The sequence below is a fragment of the Aphis gossypii genome, chromosome X, assembly GCF_020184175.1.
Source record: "Aphis gossypii isolate Hap1 chromosome X, ASM2018417v2, whole genome shotgun sequence".
Classification (NCBI taxonomy): Eukaryota; Metazoa; Arthropoda; class Insecta; order Hemiptera; family Aphididae; genus Aphis; species Aphis gossypii.
In genome coordinates this window covers 6,627,653-6,652,270 of record NC_065533.1, presented here as the reverse complement: position 1 = coordinate 6,652,270, position 24,618 = coordinate 6,627,653, and the positions used below count along the sequence as shown (strand labels likewise).

The 24,618-nt window shown below is 30.3% G+C and overlaps 1 protein-coding gene across 3 annotated transcripts in view; it reads left to right on the top strand.

The window, feature by feature from the left end:
* The window catches only part of LOC114128775 (uncharacterized), a 76,577-nt gene that overhangs the window by 33,826 nt on the left and 18,133 nt on the right, over nucleotides 1-24,618 (top strand). For all 3 annotated transcript variants that reach the window (XM_027993363.2, XM_027993362.2, XM_050205532.1), the window contains 3 exons: nucleotides 4,501-4,615; nucleotides 12,783-13,039; nucleotides 20,879-21,079. In XM_027993363.2, the coding sequence (XP_027849164.2) occupies nucleotides 4,501-4,615; nucleotides 12,783-13,039; nucleotides 20,879-21,079 (573 nt within the window). The remainder of the gene's footprint in view (nucleotides 1-4,500; nucleotides 4,616-12,782; nucleotides 13,040-20,878; nucleotides 21,080-24,618) is intronic.

The following is a 24,618-nucleotide window of genomic DNA, read 5'->3' as shown; positions in this document are numbered from 1 at the left end:
TTCGAGGCTGTAATATTCTACTTTCCCTAACTCTTCTAGATACCAAAAGTTGGAAATTTGTTTTTCTAGTTGTTGACAGCAATCGCTTGGTATATTCTGCGCGACAAATGTATGCTCTAAATCGCGCGTGTACTGTTGTACAGACCCCGTAACCACTCATCTAAAGGCGGTTTCTTGGTGAACAAGCCCATTTACCATCGATTTAAATTGATCAGAACGAAACGTATCAAAAAATACTTCAGCCCCTAAAAGCAAATCAATTTCTTCGGGCTTCACGTACGTCGGATCGGCGAACTCTAAATACTCCGGTATTTTGCATGAGTTGTTTAAATATATCGGACCGGTCAGTAATTTGGACGTTACCTTTGGCAATGTCATGAATTCGATTGACCTTGTATACGCGTCAGACCGTGCTCGCACTTTCGCCGTGACTACAGTATCAACTCGACATTCGGTTGAGTACACTCCAGAAATAGCACAATCAAATATGTGTTTTGCGAGCCGCAATTTATTCGCTAAATTGTTGGTTATGAAATTACTTAGAGAAGCTGAATTTAGTAACGCACGCGTTAAAACTGGTTTGTTTAAACTACTAAAAATTTTTATTATTGCCGTAGATAACAAAAACTTAGTACCCGATGCGCTAGCTGCATGCGCGCTTATTGACATAGATAGTGCCGTTTCTACGTTTTGTTCGGCAACATTTTCGTATAACAGCGTGTTGTGGTGTTCTCTACATTATTGACAACCTTTTGACTTGCACTTACCGTTTTCTTTATGTTTTGATAAGCAATTGGTACACAATTTTAATTTGATAACATTTTCTCGTCGTTCTTTCACCGCGAGATTTAAAAATTGTTTGCATTTATAAATCGCGTGAGGCTCTTCACAAACATAGCATTTGAATTTTTGGTTCGGTTTTTGGCAAACCGTGGTGTGGACAAATAATGACTTGTTTTTAGGCTTAATATTTCCCTTTATCTTGTTGTTTCTTATCGGCATTAGCGACATCCCGTTTCCGAATGTGTGTAAACTTTGCGCGTTTTCGATCGATTTTAAGATTTGTAAGCAGCCCTTTAAAAACGCTATCAGTTCTTCGAATTTTTGGAACTTCGGGTTTAGGAGCTTAGATTTTCTATGCTCGTAATGTTGCATTGTCGAGCTTTATTGAGATAATATGTAACAACATCGGGCCCCATGATATAAGGTTGTAGCCGATTTTATGTGACTGAAAAGCTTGTCGACAAACTGCTTCAACTTTTCTGACGATTCCTCTGTTATGCTTTCTAAGTCAAAAATCGCCATTGTAGTCGTATGTGTTTGTACCATAATTTGTTTGTTGTTAAATCGCTCGTTTAAACAATTCCACGCAATTTTATAATTTTTTGTGGATGTTTTAAAGCATTTTACAACTTCGGCTGCGTCTCCAGACAGTGCGGCCTTGAGGTAGAAAAACTTTTGAACTCCTGTTAAAGCTTCATTTGAATGTATAAGTGCCGTGGACATATCGTTAAACGTTGACCATTCTTTATAATTACCACTAAACTCTGGTACGGTTAGTGCTGCTAACTTGACTATTGACGGTTGATGACTGCTGACTGTACGTCCCGGTAGTTCACTGTTACTTATATTTTGGTTTATTTTATAATCTGCTTTATTTAACATTTTTTCGCTGTCTGCGATAGCTTGAAAGTACAAATTTTTAAAATCGAATCCATAGTTTTCTTCGACTGTGGCAGCTACTTCATTTGTGACCTTGATAGCGGACTGTGTATTTTGAAATTCATCCCAATATTCTTCGATTTTTTGTTTTCGTACTCGGATTTGTGATACATTTCCATGTGTAGCGAAATCTTGTAAAAATTTTATGAATTTCATGATACGAACTTTTAATGTACCCCTCCGTATTGATAGAGCAGGTAGGTCGTCTGACATATTCACAGATAATCTGGTAATTGGCTTATAACTAAACTATTATCTTGCTTTGCTTATCGTACGATTCGCGCTGTTGCGTACGAGTTTTACTTATAGTCGCGTTTATCTCGTTAATTTTTATCACCGTACTGTGTGATACGAGCAATAATTGGGAATTTTATTTTTCTATTATTGGTATAGCTTATGGGAAAAGGGAGGAAAAAAAATTATAATGTGACTCTCTTACTTTAAATCCTGTACAAGTACTGCATACTCTCCAATGATAAATGACGTGTTTCGACTTATGGTGGTTTCTTCGTCAACGTTGTCCTTGTTCTGTGTTGTTATCCTAACTCCTTGCACTGGTGGAACTGAACTTTCACTGTTTTAAACGTATTCGAGACACTCTACAAGTTCACCGTGTGAATTTTTCGGCATACTTGCTATTATTTAATATTTACAATTTATCCGGATGAATGGACCAAATGTTTGGGCTGAAGGGGAAATTTAACGTAATAAATCCGTACTAAGATTTAAATATTGTAGTCTTTATTGAGTTTAATAAAGTATTAGTAATGTAACACGTCGAAACGGTATTGATTGTTAGATAGCTATGACACTACTAAAATATAATATAAAATAAAATACGACGAAGTCGCTCGGGCGACGTCTTATCGCGCGCTGGTTGTCGCACCGGCCTACCTGCTTTAATGATAATAATTTAATTTTTCCGGCTCCAACAGTAAATAACAGGTATATATTTTTCTTTTAAAAACAGTTTTCTATGCTCATTTATTTAAAATACAATATTATTTAAATGTAATTGTTAATATTGATATAATATTAAAATATGCAAATTCAGTAAGAGAAAAACAACTAATATTTTCCATTACTTTAATTTCCACGCGTCGGTCCTTAACGGCGTACTTTCTTTCTCAATCTTTCTAGTACTTGCTTATAAAACACTTGATTTACTTTCTGACACATTGGTAGGTAAAAATTCATAATGAACTAAACGAAAAAAAAAAACAATGAGCATTACTTTTATGTTTAACCAGATCAGACATTTGCCAGACTAGGTGAATTAGCAAACTTCCAATTGCGATGATTCAATTTTATATTAGGATAATATCAATTAGCCTATGTTTCGTTACCTGTAGTAATCGATTTTATAAAATTTGGGTAATCGATAACTCGAATTTTTAGTTCCAAACATAATTCAATGTGATGTTCCATTTGTTCTTCGGTTAATAGTACTGAGTATTGATACTATTTTGTCCACACTCTTATAATCCTATAAAATCAAATGATAAGTACCAATTGATATTCAAACTTCATTGAATACTCTGACAGTTAATGTTTGGTCTTATCTAATTTTGTTTCGAGCAAGAGTAATGGTATCAATTGGTTTTGGTGTTGAATGTTGATAGATGATAGTAATCTTCAATAGATAATCAACCTAGGAAACCTTGAATTCGAGATTTTGTTCAAAACGACCAATTTTGAATTCGTATTGTCAATTATTGATTTGAGATAGTGATTATTACAGTAAAAACTCTAAATAGCAAATTCTAAAGGATCATAAAAAATGTTCGGCATTGGGAAAATAAATTAATTATTAAGACATATATATATATATATATATATAATACCATAAATGATGTAAATTAGTTAATAACATAGCCAATGTTGTGAAAGTCAAATATTTTGCTAACCCATTTAGAACTATGACTAGAAAATAATGTTATTGTTACTTCTAAAAATGGATAAATTGTAAAATAATTACAATGCAACACCGTTTCTAATTGAATAAACAAATAATTGATATAACATTTGTATCAATTATATCTGAAACCATCCGGAATGGTCATTATTACCTGTGAAATATTTCTAAGTCTATCATTACCTGGAAATAAAAATAACCTATCGTTATTTCCTAGTTAATATCTGATTGTCCAATTTTATATCTTTATTGGTTAGACGTACCTATTCGTAATTTTTTACTTTTTGCTCAAAATTATACTTGAGTCTAAACCAATGACAGTGCAATTGCTGTAAAGCCTCGATAAATTCGATACTGATAGTAAATATCAAATTGGGAAAGTATCAATATTCGTTAAATTGTAATTAGATACCTTATCGTATTCAATAAATCATTAAATTAAATATTTATATTAGAAATATAAATATACAGTACATAAATGTGTACGACGTTAGAATATTTTTAGTTCTCGGTATATCAGTCCGTTATTTAAAGTTATTAAAGTATATCGGAACACTTAAACCTGTCAGTGTTTGTTATTAAGAAATGTCCGCTATTTAGAAGTGTCCGTTAAGAGAGGTTTTAATGTATTATGTTTTGAAACAAAGATCATTATCTCTAGTTTATTTTTTAATAATTTAACCGAAAACATTAAACTTTTTTCTGTTATAATTTTAGTCTGGGTATTAATTGATAACACCTCGTATATAATAAATATTATTTATGGTAAAATTTCTTTTTTAGTTTATAAATTATATAATATGTATTCTGTAGGTATACTTGTATTGTAATATTTATATTATTCTACAAAAAAATTATTTTAGAATCAAAAGACGTTTTCAAAAGAATACATGGTTTTAATTCAATCGTACTACAATGCAGCGAGTACCTACTACTTTTCTATGAAATACAAATTGGCAAATCGTGTGATCGATGATGGTAAATATTATAACAGACATATATTTATTAATTAATAATTTACGGGCTGTGCCATTTAAATGTAATAGTTTATACGTTTAAATTTTAAGTAAAGTATAGGAAATACACATATAAACGAATAATAACAAAAATAAAAAAAATCTATAAAGGTAGTTGTATTAAAAAGGAGGGAACATTATTGGCGATGGACATTATGCATTCAACGGTTCATTTTTCATACAATAACTTTTAAAGTGGGGAGTATGGAAGGACAAAGGTGTTCAGCTTGAAAATTGAGGAACTTTAAAGGTTATAAGTGATAAAAAAGTAGGAGATTCAAAACCTTACATAAAAATTCTACTAGAATCAGCCTACAGTTAGCTAGGTATTAAAAGTCAAAAGTCTTTGAGAATGGTGAGTTATCTTTTAAAGGTCACTGAGTATCTAAAATTAAACTTGCATACATTAAAAAATCTACGATGGAGTTTTCAAACTGCAAAAAACCATTTGTGGTTACCGAATTAGTTAATCGTACTCAAAAATGGGTCTCACTAAGGTACTAAGACACTAAGGTTTTTACTGTGTTTTTTTGGAAAAACTAAGAGTTAGTCTGTTTTAACGTTACGCTCTTTGAAACCACGGCCCCCACACAACCTAACTCATAATACTCTTAATGTAATATCTAAATAACCTCTACGTTATACTGTCATGCTATCATTTAGTATGTTATTGACATTCAACATAGTTATTAGTTATGTTTTTTTTATTAAATACAATTGTATTCAAGTGATTTTTTTTTAAATGGAAAACATGTGTGAAGTATTTTATAATAAACTAAATGATATAGTATCTAAAGACATAAATTTTTGGTTAAATTAAACATATGTTATTTCTATTTTATAATATAAGATATATTCAACTACGAGTATAGAATTATAATAATGTGATAATATATGCAAATACGTATTATGTAGCTAAATCAACATTAAACAAAACCATATTATTTATGTCAACATTGATCAAAATCCTAATGTAAATGTCTGTATTATTTTCATTCTTCAACATTCACTAATTTATTAGTTGTATGTATACACTAACCAGATGACTGTCAGCATTCTCAATTTCAAACATTCACAGTAACATGCTGCCCTACTAGTGGAACAAGCAATTAGTGCCAAATTTCAAAATTTGATGTTATTTCATATTCGGCATAATTGCATAATTACGGGGGTTTTCGCCTATAAAAATCACCGTAACCCCGCTAGAAATGCCTTTATAATTCATAATAAAATGTCGTATCGACCAAAATATTGTCAAAAACTAGGGGAAAACGCTTTATGTACATTCATGTAGCATGTCCTAGAGAATAAAGCAGTATATCTAATGGAGATACTTCTTATTTTACTAGTAAAATAATTTCCAATAATTTTAAATTATTTTAATACACAAAAATACTAGATACAAATGCAATATCTCTTTAAATACCAAAAAAAAAAAAACAAAACAAAAATAATGATCCAAGTACAAAACAAGTGTCTCAAGAAATTAAGAATGCCTATAACTAATATTTAATAAAAATAATGATTTTATGGTGAAAAACAAAGAAATCGAAAAACTCATTTTCCCAACAATTCAATTATTGGAGATAGTGCTTGTTTCACTAAAAGAGTAGCATTTATACTACATCTACCAGAGCCCTTACTTGAAACCTAACGTTGGTAAAACTAAATTTCAAGTGGTAGTTGAAAGCCGGGACAAAACCGTGTTGTTCTTCTATGATAATTATATAAACTGGTAGCTGAATGAAATTTAATAATAATGACTCAAATATTTTTAAATAATATGATGGAATAGAAATTAGTCTACAATTTGAAAATGAAGAAATGTTAAAGAAGCAGTCAAACAAAATTAATTACTGATTTATGCAATGCATCATAAAAGATGTCTACCATTCAGTGTAGATCGTATAGAATAAATGAATAACTTCAATCAAATTATGCAATTCATAATCTGATAGTTGTAAAGTTAGCTTTAATATTTAAGGCAGGGGTTACTAAAAAGTTGATCGTGGACAATTTTAAAGTTGATCATGTTTGAATTTATTTTTAGGGCCACGCGTCCTATATGTTTCTTAATAATTATAGTTATTCAATGAAAAAAAAAATATATCAATGAAAGCCGTTCATAAAAAGTGAAGTATATTTTTACTAGATCGTGACCAAAAAAGTTTGGCCACCCCTGATATAAGGCATGTCCACTTTCACAGTAAGTAACAGATGTGTTAAATGTTAAAAGCGACAGAGAAATATAACGCTAGATGATTTTGGTACAATTGGTTCATCAGACTGCTCAACTACTAAAGATCTGTTACTAAAGATTAGATCTAAGAGAGAACCAATATTTATTTTATTTATTTTAATTAACTTACTCCCAGTCGGACAATTTAACAAAGTGTATAAAGATATAACAATGTTACGTACTTATATAATAATTAACAGAAGTTGACTTAGATTAAAATGGACAAGAGATAGTAAAGAATTATAAATATATATATATACATAAGTGGCCCAAAAAATAAGCTACAGTTACAACTTGTAATTTAAATTTCAAATCGTACGATGCATAAGGTGATTGTAACAATAATTTGAAGAGTGTAATGACTAATGGAACGTGAAAATGATTATCAAATAGTCGTGAGCGGGGGGGGGAGGGATCAATTTGCAATAAAAAGCTGCAAAAGAAAGGAATTTATTTTACTCTTTCCAGTCTTAATTGATCTTTGGCTAGGTAGGGATGCCAAACTTCGACACCATACTCTATCTTAGAGCGTACCAGACAGAAATAGAGTGGAGGCAGTTTGTCGAGAAGAAAATTTTAGAGACTCGTTAATAAATTCTACTACCTTAAGAGCTTTAAGAAAAATTACATTAATGTGGTGTTTGAAATTAAAGAGGAGGAATAGAAAATGCTGAGATCCTTGAATACTAACACTCGTTCAATAAGAACGTCACTGAAGCAATAAAGATGGTAGATAGGAAAACGACTTCAAGTAAATTACATTATATGACACTTTTCAAGATTGAGCAACAAACCTAGACGCAGAATTCAAGTGGAGAAGGTATCAAGTTTAAATTGGAGAATGAGACAACTATCAGGAAAATCAATTTTTTAAGTATAATTTTATGTCATTGGTAAATCGGGGGGACTTGGCTTTGGTGATCCATTTATTGATAGAGTTAATAAATAGGATAAATAATAGAGAGCTAAGGTGACCTCCTTGGGGAACCCTCGTGGAACATCTATTAATTAAAAAAGTTAATCATGAACCTTAACAAACAGTTTCCTGCTCCTTTTGATAAGATTTTAACCAAGTAAGGAGTGGATAACCGATGCCAAGTCCCTGTAGTTCATTAATAATAAGAAAATGATCAACTGTTTCAAACAACTTTCTAAAATCCGTAAAAATCACGTCAATTTGGTTTTTCTGCTCAAGGCATTCAACGATGTACGAACTAAATAATTCAACACTACTAATTATAGTGGACTCTCAAGGCCTGATCCCATGTTGTTCTCCAATAATGACATGATTCAAACTGTGTTTGACCCTATTGTACATAAGTTATTTAATTTTTTTAGCGATATTAGGGATGAAAGAAATAGGGTGATAGTTTTACACATCGGGTGAGTTACCAGATTTATGAATAGGAACAACGGGAAAATTTTTTCAAATACCAGGAGCCACTAAGGTATGGGCATAGGTTATGGCAATTGAAGAAGCAACAAGCAAATATTTCATCTGATCCGTTTAAGCTGGTGTAACTTAATAAATGAAGAGATAGTAAGACGTCTTCGTGAGAAAAGTTTATGTCAGATGGCAGTTCGAAAGGCAATCCATTATGAGTTAGAGCAAATTAGTTGAAAATAGATAAAAGAGGGTTAAAGAGTAGAGGAAAATTAGTTGCAAATAAGTTAGCTGCCTAGACGACATAATTATAGGTTATGCCGTCCAAATGGACTGAAGAAGGAATGGATGAATTCTGTTTAAGATCGTGGACGTATTTCCAAAAACTACTAGGTGAAGTTGTTAGGAAATTCTCAGTTTCTTTTGAATGTAATTTGCATTTCGCTCTTAATTCTGAGAATAATAGATAGACCGAAAGTCACTTAGTCTTTTTATATTTTTGATGAGCTTGTTTTTTTTTTTTTTTTTTTTTAAGTAGACCGTAATTAAATAACACAATGGCATCCTCAATAGAATATTTAGAGAACGTGAGTAGAAAGCTAAACGATTGAGATATAGGCACACGATGTAAAATCGTGGTAAGCGCGGGAGCTACGGTTGGGAGGTTTATAATGTAAAAGTAAACTATGGCAGATAGTAAGCAAGATAACAAACAATTGGAATGAAAGCACAATCAATAGAAGGTTCATTACAGGTTGAAAAAAATGAGATCAAGAAGCACACCATGACAGTTAGGTTCTGGAAGAGATTGAGGAAAGAAAAAATATCAACTAGGTGAGTAGAAGAGGGTGTTAAGCAACCGAAGGTAATTGAGCTTAACCTATCTTTGATACCAGGATACTTGAGGTACCTGTATAGTGTATAATGATCTCCACAAAATAGAGTGTATCAAGAATTAAGAGACAAAATTAGTTGTTCAACAGCGGAGGTATGGAATTTGAGATTCAAAGACAGAGAGCAGAGAATTAGGAGGAACCAATGAGTAGTACTAATAATATTAGTAATAGGCATACCAACGAGTACGCTAAAAGAATCTAAAGTGAGAGTGATAAATGCTTGCTCAACATCTACATTACCAGGAGGTATTATGGTTGTTTTAAGATTGGCTTTAACTGCGATAAGAATACCTCTGCTACAAGAAAAGTTACTATTAGAAGAGTTTATATGCTGCCGGAAAACAAGGAATCCATCAAAAACTAATTCGTTTCTATATATGACAGGAGATAGCCAGATTTTAGTAAGAATAATTATGTCGTAAGAAATAAAGGAAGGAAACGAAGATCTTACTTTAAAGAGCTTAGTTCTAAGACCACATAAATTTTGGTAGAATATACAGAGGTTGTGATTTACAGAAGTCTTAAGCAATAAATTATCAGTAGGAGTTAACGTATTATTACATAATTGTCTTATAAGATTACAGTATTTTTAATGGTAGGGTGGAATGAATAAAACGTGAGCATAATTTAAAATTTCGAGTGTTGAAAGGCTGAAGAGTTGGATGGGTAGGTTGATGAAGGCGATGGAGGAAGAACCCCAGACATAGTGACTAAATCTTGTTGACTGCATGACACTACGGGGCAGGACTGTTTTTTAGATATTCTGTACAATTTTTGGAACACCGCTCATGTATCTTATCTGTAAACCAACTTCACCAAAATTATCCCGACGTTCAATTTCGAAATGACATGCCCATATTAATCCTCATTCATACTCAATTTTGTCTCTGACATTCTGGAAACTGGTCGGAAACTCAATGCTTTTAAGCTTAGCCTCATTAAACCAACGTAAAAAGCTAATCGTATGGTCCTTGGAGAGAAGGACCATTTTCAGCGGTCGGACATTATCGGAACGTACTTTACCAAGACGTACAAGTTTCATGGTAGATTTAGGGGAAAAACTATAATATTTACCAAAAGTTTGCTCCAACATTTTTTTATCATCATTGATATGCTGAGGAGAAGAAGAAAACGATGAGAAAATATCTGTAACATTTGGGTAAATTAAGATGTTGAATGGGCAGGAGACACAGGGCACTCCTCTATAATCTTAACTTTTAATTTTTAAGGATGTTTGTTTCCACCTTGTATTGAGCATATTCGGCCTTGAGTTCAGCGATCAAAGAAGAATGCTGCTTTATATCGCATTTAATCTCATTAAACTGCGAGACCTGCACTGCAATCTGCGACTCAGAGGATTTCAAAAATTCATTGCGGAAAGACTGGAGTGTATACATAAGGTCGCTGATAGTAGAACTCCTAATAAAAGCACAATTATCAGCAGATAAGACCGGGATAACATATTTTTTTTTTTTTTTATGAGGTACTTATTGTTGAAGCGAAGCAGTGAAGCAGTAAGTACAAACCAGAAGAAGTAGACTAGAATTGGAGGTCACAACCGACACTACAGCAACGTAGTAAGATACAGGTAAACTAAAAGACCGAATTTGTGGCGTCATACACAGATAGAGCATACCTTATTGTTTTGCAGCAGCGAACAAACATAAATTGTAAACAAATGATCAATAGCTTCAGAAGGCAATAAGTGATAAAGATTAAGTGAAATTCTGGAGTAGAACGAGTTTCAGAAGTGGAGATAGACCTTAAGCTGATCTGCTTAAACACTTCTGAACACTAATATGGACTCACTGGTGTAAAATAAGTTAAACAAAACAAAAAAAAAATCAATTATGGTGACAATACAAATAAATAAAGTAACATCAAAAACAAGCAAAATCACCACGCTGTTATCACCGTAAAAATATATATATATATATATATATTTCTTTGGAAAAAACAGTGAGATTCTAAAATTTCGGGATCACAGTGAGCACATATAGACGTAGAAAAAAGTAAACTAACCTGTTTAAAAACATTATGCTAATTGCTAAGTTATTATTGGAAAATTTCAGTCGCCACAAAAAATTCAAGTGTGATTCGAAAACTGACAGAAAACTGATTCGATGGACTGTAAGTGTAACTCATAGATAAGTGAAAATACAGAAGGCGGAATATAAACTCCACTTATAACAAACTTTAATGAATCAACAGAGACATTCACAAAAATTGTTGAAAATAGACATTGGTAGTCAGATTTTTTTATTTATTTCAATTGGCTAGTATACAAATCAACACAATTAAAGCCACAATATAAATCTAACATAAATCAAAACATAAGTATAAAATAAAATAACTACAAAAAAAAATAAAACTATAAATATAAAATGTAAATAATTAAATAAATAATAAAATTAAAAGTACATTGTCATGGTTTACAGATAAAATCCATAGTCTTAAGGTAATGTCTAGTTCAGATGGTCAGATTAAATCTATACATACGCCAATAAAAATACTACCAAAACTTAGAAAAGTTTTAGTTAAGTTATTTCTATCACATCTATAAACAATATAATTAATAAAACCAAATTTTCAAACAGGAATATAATCTTATAAACATGTTTTGATAATAACAAGAAATTCATAATTAAAAGCAGACACATTACATTTAATGTTAGTAAGTTTAGACCTGACACGTGGTGGGTGTCTTTTTGAGCCGGTGGTGTAATAAAATTATATAATGGTCAAAGGACATAACAGTGTCTGACCACATATGTTTGCTATCGAGTGAATAATTTACTGAACATATGTGCGACTATGTACATGTAAGGGATTATGATGATGCCACTATTATAGCGTTATATGTGGCTATCATTACACAGTTAAGACAAAGTACACAAAAAACTACCCACATTTACTAGATTTATAAGTACGAGAAAGACTTGAGAGCAAATTTATTGTATAAACACGTCCAGTAAATTTTTATATTGTTGTTTGGATAGTAAAAAATAGAACATAAGATATTAATTCGTCCAGTTGTTCAAAGTATTGTTGATCAAACAAAACCAAATTATTTTTAAATAACAATAACAAAAAAAATCTATAATAGTTCTTCTGAATTGATTATTGTAGATCTTATAAGATAAAATTGGTGATAATGTATAATTTTTGTCAATAATAGAAAACAATCAATTAAATTATTATTTTTACATTCAATCACAGATACTAAGCTCCAACAAAAATGTTTTCATTTAACAATGAAGTGTTTGTGTGTGCACACAATAAGTCACGATTAAAATGATTCGTTTTTTTAATTCTGTCATCGAAGAGGGTCGCTTGGTTATTTTCAATTCAATAAAGCTAATAATTTTTTTGCTAATTTAACTTTTTTTTTTTGGGAGGGGGGTATTATTTACTGATTTATATGATTAAATAACCATTTCAACGAAATTCCTTAAAATCACGAATATGCCGAAAACTTTCTGTAATTAAACATTTATAAAATGAGCGACTTTTTTATTTAAGTATATTGTTAAGTAATGAACACCTATTGTTTTATTATGTTTATTCTATTTTAATCTTATTATATTAAACATATGATTCGTATTCTCAGGTTTGAATTTTTTCATATCTATACGAAACCAATTGTATGATCTTAATACTAGTACAGAACAAGAAATAAGACATGCACGAATATGGTATATACTATTACAAACATTGAAAGTAGATATTACTAAGTATGTACCATATGAAAATACCTTAATAGATGAAGAAACTAAATTATTAGACGCAGAAGAAGAGTTTTTTTTATTTCATAAATCATTTCCCAGTTCTGCAGTATTATTGTTTAGAAGATATTTTTTAGACAAGGTAAGTACCGATATTCAATTTATAAAATATTAATTTATTACTAACAAATGGCACAAATTACCATTATTATATATCTTTTCTTTTTTAATGTTTAAATAATATATTATATATTTTTCCTTTGTTTAATTAACAGCAGGGAAGGCTTTGTGTGAACAATTATTCTTCTTCTCTCATCGTAAATAAAAAGAAATAACTAAATAAAATAGTACTTCAGTCTACTCAAAAATTATATATGTAGTTGATATTAATCCAATAATCAAATACTTATGATTTTGACTAAAAACAGATAAGAAAAAATAAAATAAAACTATACAGTTAATAGACAAAGTTTAACGATAAATTTTATCTATTTTATCGAAAAGTTTGCTAAAAGTATTACACTTTATTAAAAATTGTAATGCTTGTATGAGAAAAAACGATTCATGTTTTAATAGATTATTTTAACGTTTTTAACTTTACGTATAAATCTTATGTAATTCTTGTGATGAATAAATAGCTGATTGTAATAGCTGATGACAATTTATTTATGTTTTATATTTTTATCTTAATTTTTACAAATAAAAAATAGTACATTTTAAAGTAATAGTAAAGAAAATATTTTATGATTTAACTATTTAAATACTGTTGACTGTCTTAGAGGTATACATTATATAAAGTTACTAGTTGACCCCGTGAACTTCGTTGCCCGTTAAAAATGCCAATTCTTTAATATGATTCGAGCTTTAATTAATTTGTTATTTTATATTCGGTTTAACGATGTTCTATTTTGAATCTCAACAAAATTATGCAAGCACCACTTCCAAATGCATATTTTATAAAATGCTTTCTTATTTCACTCTTAATCTTTTATACGAATGTAGTGTGTAAATTGCAAGCCTCGATTTATCATTCTTTAGGTTCTACGTTTATCAATCAGTGAATTAGTCAGGTTATATTATAGTCATTCCGCTTAGCCTTAACATATATATATATTTTTTAATAGTTTGTGTAACAATCTGACTTATTTTATTAATTAACTTAATATTTTTTTACCAATTTCAACGCTTTAAAATCAAAATTTTGGAAATCGGGTGACGTGGTTAGGTTTGGTAAAAAAAGTTAAATAGCGTCGTCACAAAATGGGTACATAAAAAAGGCCTGTTTTTTATATATGTAAGGATATTTTTTTTACATATAAATATATATTTTAGAACCATATCATATACATAATTCAACAATACTTTTAAAATTGGTTTTTAATGTAATGGAAGTGTAAGGTGATAGTGTGTGGCGTGAAGATGCTTTTTTGACTCAACGATTATATTGCTGATGATGCTGTATTAGCACCTTCATCTGTTGGGTCTCCATTCTTCTCCTATACCTAAAATCCACGACTTTTTTTTTTTCGTCCTTCAAATTTTCTTTATGTATAATTTATGTGATCTCATTTATTACTTTGTCATTATATGTGCTGGATACAATACTATAGTCGGGAGAATGAAAATTGGACGTTGGCAAATATGAGGTAGCGACGATGTTTTTTCTTGATAAACGAAAGTTCTCAATCTGAGTATTGAAAATCTTGGCTAGTATACATCATCTATATGTTGCGCAGTCAACCACTACTACAGGTGGTTCGCTTTTATAGATCTTTTTTCTTGTTCGCCTTTGTGTTGCCGCGTTCAACGCTTATTAATATAAAGGAAATAATATGTTGGGCTTTCACGACTTTGAGGTAGGCAACATAATATGAAGCACTACCTCAACGCATTAAAATAAAATCTATATCTATACTACTATATAAAATGAAGTCGCTTTTTTTTGTTCGGGATAAACTCCGAAACTACTTATTCAATCATCGTGCAATTTTTTTTTTAAATTAAAGAGAACATCGCAGAGAAGGTTTAAGGCAAAAAATTAGTCCGATTAAGTTAATAAATAATAAGTTATTATTAATTAAAATAAACGTGTAAATTGTATACCTATAATCTATACATTGTATATATATTATTGTACATATTGTGCGGGCCATGGGTTTCCTGCTACCTGCAACCTGACCTTTTTGTTCGTCGAATTGTATTGTGTTGATATCGGCAGTGTTCCGAAAAGTTTATCACACGTACACCAACAACATGTATATCCAATATTCGTATTAATATCTTAGTTAATAACCAAGGCAGGTATTGTGCGCTAGCGTCGTCTGGCGTTTCCCACTCACTATCATCCACTGCATTCAATATCAATCATACGCCGATGTTATTTTCTGTCGTTACGTCAAGACAGTTGCCTTCAGTGTGTTACGTAGACTGCATCGCTGTTTGCCGCTGTTTTTGCTGCGATACTATTGTACAGATTTGAGACTGCGGTTGTTTTTTATATTTTACTTCACTCAGTTTATTCTATATATTAGTATAGTCTATACTGTATAGATTTCCGCATTTATTTTAACATCGCCGTATGCTGATATTATTACCTATCGTTGTATGGACTGTGTAATAGTTTTCTATCGTTTTCGGTAAAACACGTCTTTTATCGATTTTGATTGTTATTTTATTAACTGTTGATTGTTGGTTGGTTTAATCATTTAAAGGGGTAATTAATTGTATTACTTTCATTTTTAAAATGCCTAGATGAAAGTTAAACTTTGGTCGATCTCAGAATGATGCCAAAAGAATGCGTGTAGTACGTAGAGAACGACAGCAAATAATGATGATGTTGTTAGCGACAGAGGTTCATGGTCGAGAAAAGATTATTATGCTATGAACTATGAGTTAACGGTGGATTACAAAAATAACCCATCAGTTTTTATAGGAAATCCTACAATAGTTTGCCAGTTTTTTTCTGCTCTGAGATGGAAAGACGATTGCAAAATCTTATGTTGCTCTAATGGCAAATTAAAATTAGATGATATAATTATACCATTAGAACCATTGAATTCCCTTCTTAATGGAAGTCACACAAAACATAAACAATTCACACGCGATATTCGTTATTACAACAATGCTTTCCAAATGACTTCATTCAGAAGAAAGCAGGTAGTTCATAAAGGGTTTATGCCTACCTTTAAAATACAGGGTCAGGTTTACCACGTTGCCGGCAGTTCTTTCCCATATCATCCTAATGATCATAAATTTTTGCAGATTTATTTTATTTTCGATCCCGATACACAAGTATCTACACGATGTAACATAAATTCAAGAGAGATCCTCGACAGAGTATTAATGAGGTCCCTACAAGACATGTTAAATACTCATAATAGACAAGTAAAGTCTTTTAAAACAGCCATTGAAAGTGTTCCTTCTAATGTTACAGACTATAAATTGGTAATTCACTCTAACAAAGTTCCGAATGGTGAACATCGCGGTCGTTACAATGCTCCGTCAACGAGCGAAGTAGCCGTTATAATTACAGGACAACAATTCGACAAAAGAGATATTGTATTGCGATGTCGTGATGACAATCTTCAAATAATTTCTGAATTGCACCGATCCTACGACAGTCTTCAATATCCATTAATGTTCCCCTACGGTGAAGATGGATACTCGATAGATATCCCTCAAGTTGGTCCTGTTACTACAGTTAATACACAAAAAAAAGTTTCATGTATGAACTATTATTGCTATCGCATAATGGAACGCTAGAACAATTCAAATCATTTACTTAGATATGGCATGTTATATAACCAATATATAGTTGATCAGTATACCAAAACCGAATCTGAGCGTTTGGCGTTTATAAGACACAATTAAAAGACATTGCGTGCTGAAAGTTATATTCATCTACAGGACGCATATGAATAAAGCAATAACATTGGGCAATTAGTTATATTGCCACTACATACAATAAAATTTGTTTAAACATTATGAAGAATCCATGGTGGCGACGCTAAATTATATATTATAATATTATTATATTATTATTATATGGCTACATTACCACGAAAAGGTGACTAAAAGCGGTCTTAAATAAAAAAAACATCCAGAAACATCCAGAAAATAAATAGCAATTTAATATCTGAGAAATCTTGCAATAGCGAAGCAGCTTGCTAGTAAAATAATAATAATATGCCTGAATGGCTACCAAATATAATAATATAACTCAAGATCCGATGGTCATACAAACACAAATATTTGGTCGACCAATACTCACATAACAGTTGAAACACACACCTAGTTTTACACACACGCTACCGGACCAGGGCCTGTAGGTATATCAAAAAAAAGTATAGGTGATAAATACTCTCATTGAGGGACACGATTCACCAAAACCAATTATTGATAAAATTTCCATAAGAAATGAGTGGTCCACACGGTCAAAAGCTATGGCGAAATAACACCTATCTGTGAGCCTGGTTCAACTGCATCCAAAACAAAATTCAATTTAAGGTGGCAGATCGTTAGTATCTAAAACCATTTTGCTCGTCTATTAAAACTGTGTTAACTGAAGGCAAAATATTTTTAAGAACTAACTATTCAAAATGTTTAGTAATATAGTTCTGGATCGAAATTGGTAGGTAATTTCTAACATAAGCATTATCCCCTGTTTTGACTACTTGAGTTACTGAACTCATTTTAAATGATGAAGAGTAAATACCATCTTTTAACAAACAACAAAATATCAACCATAACGGAAAACAGTATGCAGACCTAATATTAAATAGAAACGTGCTAAGTAAACCATCCGGCCCAGCTGATTTTACATTATTCAATGAGGATAAACCATTTTCAACATTGATAAGACTGATTTCACATTTGTTAGACAGATCAAAATAAAAACAAGGAATATCAGTTGCTTAATGGTGTATTAACATAAACGTTACTAAAATATGAAGAGGATAGATTAGAGATTGATTCAGGACCCGAGTAAATAATATTATCCTAGTGAACTGTGTTCGGAATTACACTATACGAGGTATTTTTTCGTATTAAGTTCCAGAATATGCACGGATTCAGCTTAAGTTTATTTTCAGTTGGGAATAAGAATGATTTATAGCATTTTTTATATTAAAATTTATAACGGCTCCCAAGGTTAGGGAGCGCATTATAGTCTAAAGGACACCACGACGCTTTATATTTAATATGGATGACTTTTTTTGAGAATACTTAAGATCTTTATAAAACCAATGCAGAAATTTAGATGATGTATAAATTATTTCAGGTACGAAATTTGGCTCACAATAATGTAAAGCATCATGCAGTGTATCAGTAGATGAATTAACATTAAGTAACCTAATAGCTTCCAACCAATTGTACGAATTATGAAACTTAGATATTTCAGTATAATTTGCATGACGAAAATCAAAGTATTTATTAGTATTATCAACGAAAGGTAATTCACTGTTAATGAAAAATTTGATTTCGAATGCAGGATTATACGTTTCGCAGGTAACAATAATAACATCAGATTTAACAACAGAGAGTATTGTCTCATTAGAGAAGATGAGTAGTATATCATCATGCGAATTTGATACCTGGTTCAGCTGAAAATTTGATAAAATAAAACAGTTTTGGAATTCATTAAAATCTTGGACCAGGAGTAGAGTAAGTGAGACCAAAGTCATCGTTAGACCATGATATATCAGGAAGGTTAAAGTCACCACAAAAAAATGAATAAGCATCCAGGATGAAAATCAGTTACAGATTGAACAGCAGTAACAAAAGATTCATATAAAACAACAGGACTAGAAGATGGAATATACAAAGAACATAAAACAAAGGTTGCATAGTACACATGAAATTACAAAATACATTTGAGATTTACGATGGATATTTTTGTTTATAAATGATTGCTATTGATTTTTATTATTAATTATAAAAACCATAAGCTGTAATAATAAATTGGTGAAAATGGTAACCTATTGGTATATTTTATATACATAGATAGTCTACTCAATGATATATATTGGATACTCAAATATAGCCAAAATTATAGTATTAATGGATTTCTGGCAACAGAATTCGCTGACGTGTTGTAGAAATATTAAATGTTAGGTATACATTTTGTAATATCCAATTTACTGTTATCAACGCTGATCATCGCTAATAAATTTAAATATTAACCATCATAAACCGTGATAATTATTAATTTTGTTAACTTTGTATACTCATAAGTCATGTTATAACTCTTTAATCCAGTGTAGTATTTGTTTATGTTTTAAAAGTTTTTCTTATAAAATCACTTTTCGACACGTCACAAAAACAAAGTGGAAATGAGTGTACATATAGGTACAATGCAGTAAAAGTGTTTGTTTTGAATCAGGTCTTAAATATACAGTTTTCCAAATGATTTACTTTTGTTGAGACAGATTGAGTCCAGATTATGGTAACTACTTCATTAATAAAGATTTATGAATATATAATGTACTTTTTGGTAGCCTTAGATCAAGACAAAATATTACACATTGAATTCTAATCGTTAAGTTAAAAAATGTAATTTATTAAAACCAAGTAATTAAGTTAGAAAGTTAGTTTTAACATTATTATAAAATAATACGATTAATCAAGACCTGCATATTGCTATATTAGATATGTTCTCATTAAAGATCTATTAAGTTTTTAAGACTTATAGATGAAAATTTCTCAGTTTCATTTTTGGTATATTGTGATTATACGATATTATTTTATTTATAATTTATAAAATTGTTTTATATAGGTAGATACTATATAAGAAATAGTGATATGGCAGATCTCAAATAAAATATTTTATACAGATACATAATGCAATAATAAAATAAATTTCACATTTGTGATAGTAATTTTTTTGATAAAAACTTTACTAGTTTTAACAAATACAGATTAAAAAAAGTTTAATCCCCCCAACCATTTGTTGAAACAGATAGCAATGATATACCTGTTAATATAAATATAAAAACATATTCTTCAGTCCTTTAAGTCCAGTCCAAATTGATTTATTCAAATAATTAGTTTACAGTATACATCAACTATCTTATTTTTTGAGTCAATTAAAATGATTAAATTATTAACACCAGTAAAATCTACTAAATATAGTTAACACAATCTAATAATTCCATTCCAGGAAAATTACCAAAGATTTTTTTTTCTAAGTGTTGGTAATTTGACATTAACTACTGCTTTAAAATGAAACTTCAGATGCAAATTTATTTCTAAAATTAAAATTTACAGTAGCTCGTCAGAAAAAAAATAGCTCTTAAATGAGTAACAATTTTAGAATTAAAAAACAATTTAAAAATGTCAAGAAAATACAACATCGTCAATATAAATACACTATGAAATTATTGATATTTCCATCTGAAAATTAAAAAACTCAAGTTAATATAGAAATATAGTTGATTTTAACTGTGGTCTTAAAAAAAAAAGTAATTTGCCCAAAGTTTATTTTAAGTTTACCTCTGCTTATACATTTTTATTTTATTTTAACCAGATATTGTTAATTGGTTTTTCCCCAAATAGATAAACGTTGGGTACTCGGGTTTAGAATATCTAAGTAGACCAGGATTAAGTCTACTATTATTTAAAAAATTAAAAATTAAGGTAGATTCAATGAGTGAGAAAGAAAAATACCACACTCTGAATTTTGATGACATGAAAATAAAGAATTTTTTTTAGTATTCTAAATATTTAGACTTAATTAAAGGATTTGAAGAATTGGGCCTCAAAGTTCACACTACATGGTCTCTATTAACTTGTTTCTATTATGATCCGATGGAGCATAATACCATGGGCTATACATAAATACTAAAAAATAGGATACATAATTTGATCTAAAGTTAAGTAAAAACTGCTCAATAGAAATACTCCAATAGTTTTTAAAATACGTACGATAATCTCATTGTATTTATTTTTTTGGATTAAATAATTTATCTTATTATATCATCCTTAGGACATTGATACGTATACGAGAAATAAATTAAAAAATTATTTGGACCGTCCGACGTTATGGAATACATTTGATGACGATATTTTGTACAGGGATCATATTTCTATGTACAAGTTTTTAGTATTTTTCAATAAAAGTGTTGAAGACACTGAAAAATTAATTAATATATTTGAAGCAATCAAAAGGCCGGTATTATCCACCGAAGTAAGTACAATATTATAACTTCTAAATAAACTCGAGACGTATTTTCGAGTTAAAATATGATAGTTACTTTATATACAAATATAATGTGTAATATGTGCACTACATGTTGCTATATACATGGTGATATTGGTGAGTAAATAGATAATAAACTATCAAGCACGTAAAATAGAATTTATTTATAATTATTTTATTTACAAATTTACAAATTACGAAAGAATATTAATAAAGAACCATTATTTTAGCTTGAGTTTCTAGTTTAAAATGATAAATTAATAGACTAAATAAATTTAATAAATAAATTGTAGTGGTGGTCGAACCCTGATTTTTGAAATCAAATCCAACTTAAATATTTTTTAGAACTCAAACCTAAACAAATCTGAAAATTGTCTAAAAATCTCAAACTCAACATTTTTTATCATTCAAAAATTAAATCAACTTTAATTTCAATTATACTTCGAGTGTTCATATTACCTATTCTAAATTTTAAATCTATGTAACTGCAACTACATAATATATAAATTAAGTACGCAATATTAATAATTAGGTCAACGAAAAGTAGGCCACGATCATAACGCGCCTATCGGCCGTTTTTTGTTTAGGAGTATTATTATTATTTTTATTTTATAACAGCACAGATGGTTTTCAGGCGGCATTTCATCACATATCATAATACATTTTCGTAATATTATTTATATTGGTACGTAGTGCTGTTGTTTCATAAACGTGACAACATTCGTGATACGAATTATGTTGTTAACAATCTCTTATGTGGTTATGTTTTAATCGTCGTAAAAGTCGTAGGTACCGTGGTTTGCGTTATACCAGCTTATTCCTGTGTTCACATAACTTTGGTTTTAAAATTGGCGCGAGTTTTAAAGTTAAAATTGTTTTTGCGTTGTTATTAGTTATACACTTATGTAGAAGTATAAGAAAACACCGAGGGACTTAAAGTACCTAATGGAAAAGGCGCTCGACTCATTGTATGCCACGCTGATTCACCTTCATTTGAATTTGTGAAAAATTCGACATTGGTCATTCGATATAAATCGGGTAGTACGAAATACTATCATTCGCAAATGAATGCTGATATTTTTGAAAAAAAGGTTTGTTGAAATGTTGATCAATTTAGAAGAACCTTGCATCATAGTGATGGACAATGCTTTCTACCATTCTGCGCTAGTCAAAGATTACCTTAAGGCAAACACGCGAAAGGCAGATGTTCAAAAATGGCTCAAAAAAAATATATATTAATTATTCACCTGTAGAAACACTATGTGAACTACGAGAAAAAGTTAAATTGGCAATACCGGAAGAGAAAAAATATAAACTCGATGAAGTCGCATTGCAAATGGGTCATGAAGTGATAAGATTTTCACCTTACCTTTATCAGTACAACCCAATTGACCTGATTTGGGTGCAAGTCAAGGGTGAAGTCGCCAAAAAAAATACTTTCAAAATGGCAGATGCCTTAGATGCGATCATCAAAGAAGTTAAGACAAAATGTGGTGAACATTGCAGCAAACTCGAAGACGTGGATTTGGTAAAAGAAGGATTAAGGAATGAAATTTTAGAGACTGTCATATTTACCATAAATCCCGATGAAAGTTCGACTGATGAAGATGAAAATGACAATGACGAATTATTATGTTAATTTTTATTACGACTATGACTTTGTTTGTAAATGTATATTTTTATTATTAAATCTGACTATTCATATTATATAAAGCGTAAAAAATAATTAAAGTCTAATAATATGGTAGACATTGCATAATTTGAAATTATTTTTGCTGGAAAACATTTGGATACTCTTGTCGTGAAATGGTCGATCGGGGCCTACTTTTCGTTAACCACACTATAATAATATTAATACGAATTAAATTTAAAATATAAATATAAAATATTATTATTAATTATTTATTACCATGTAAAAATACTAATTTTTCTACTGATCCAGGACTAAGTCACTGTTTAGTTAATCCAAAATTAAGTTGGTCCTACTACAGCTCGACGTCTCCCGTTTTTACCATCGTGACATTTCTTATGCGTGCTTGCCTGTTCGTTTTCTATCGTCAATTTGACGACACGTGTTTTTTGTCGTACGTGTCTATCGTTTTTTTCGCAATTTTGATTGTAATAGATTTTCAGTTTGGGATACCTTTTACTTCATAAGGCCATTACAATTGGTGTGTGTCGTCTGATCTACGCGATGTACAATTTTTTGCGATGCTGACTCTTATTCGTAGTACCCTAAACGCGTGGTTACATTGTTCTTCAGTGTCGACCTAGATAATCGTTGATCGAGTTCTATCCTCCTTTTTAGTGTTATCAATCGGTAATTTCGCTGCTTTAGTGTGCGCGAATTTAAATCAACATATTTGACTCATGACCTTCAGTTATTTTTATATCGTGTCCAATTATCAATTGAGTCAAGTGGTTCGATAGCAGATTACAATACAATTGGATACAACCGGTGATACGTATTACAGGTTATCAGTTTTAGTTTCATTTTTAGTTTATCGCATATTACTATTATACTTGTATATGTACATATTTGTATACAGTATACAATGCGTGTTGACATTTACCTACATTGAAATGTTATATTTTGTAATATATTAAGCGTTATTTTTTAATATCATATTGGTGATATTACTGACATTGAATCATTAATATTATCTATCATTATTATTATTATTATTATCAATTTTATTGTAATAGAGATCCTCAAATTTTGTATATTTATTGTAATTATGTTATCTCATTCACCTAAGTATATTCTGGGGTCACCCCATGACAAAATAGATAGATATGATCACATGTTTGCTGATACGCATTCCCTTCACCAAACCCCATCTATTACTTAGTTCTCCGCATCTCATTGGTCGTTCATATTATCGGATTATTGAAATTTGTTCACAAGAACAGAAGTAGGCGTGGTGCGCTGATCAGACGAAAACACGTACCGATGTGATCCTATCTATCTATACCTATCTATTTTGTCATGAATCACTTACTCTTTAGTCCACATTTCCACAGCAACAATTATTAAATGCAATAAGATAAGATTGCTATTTATTTATTTTAAAACGAGTATCTACCTCACGTCAAAAGTGCTCGTTCGACACAAATACTAAACAATAGACATTGAGTGGATGTTGATCATTATTATGTGTGTGTTCAATTTGAATTAAATAATAGTTATATCATTGTACACAATCATCAAGCAAAAAACAGTAATCAGCTTATATCATATTACATTAAATGTCATCGTATGTTTTTTGATACAACTTTTTACGACATTTATTTATTTTTAATACTTGGTTGTTCACATTTTTTTCGAAAACTATAAAAATACATTATATCAAAAATTGGATTTGTGTATTCACGTATTCCATCTTAAGTTTTTAATTATATCAATATATAATTATAATTATAATAATAATTCATAAAAAAATACTGTGAATTATTAAATTTGACCTCTCTATCATAACTAACTCCAATTTGATAAGTAGGATTTACTAACATCACATTTTATACTC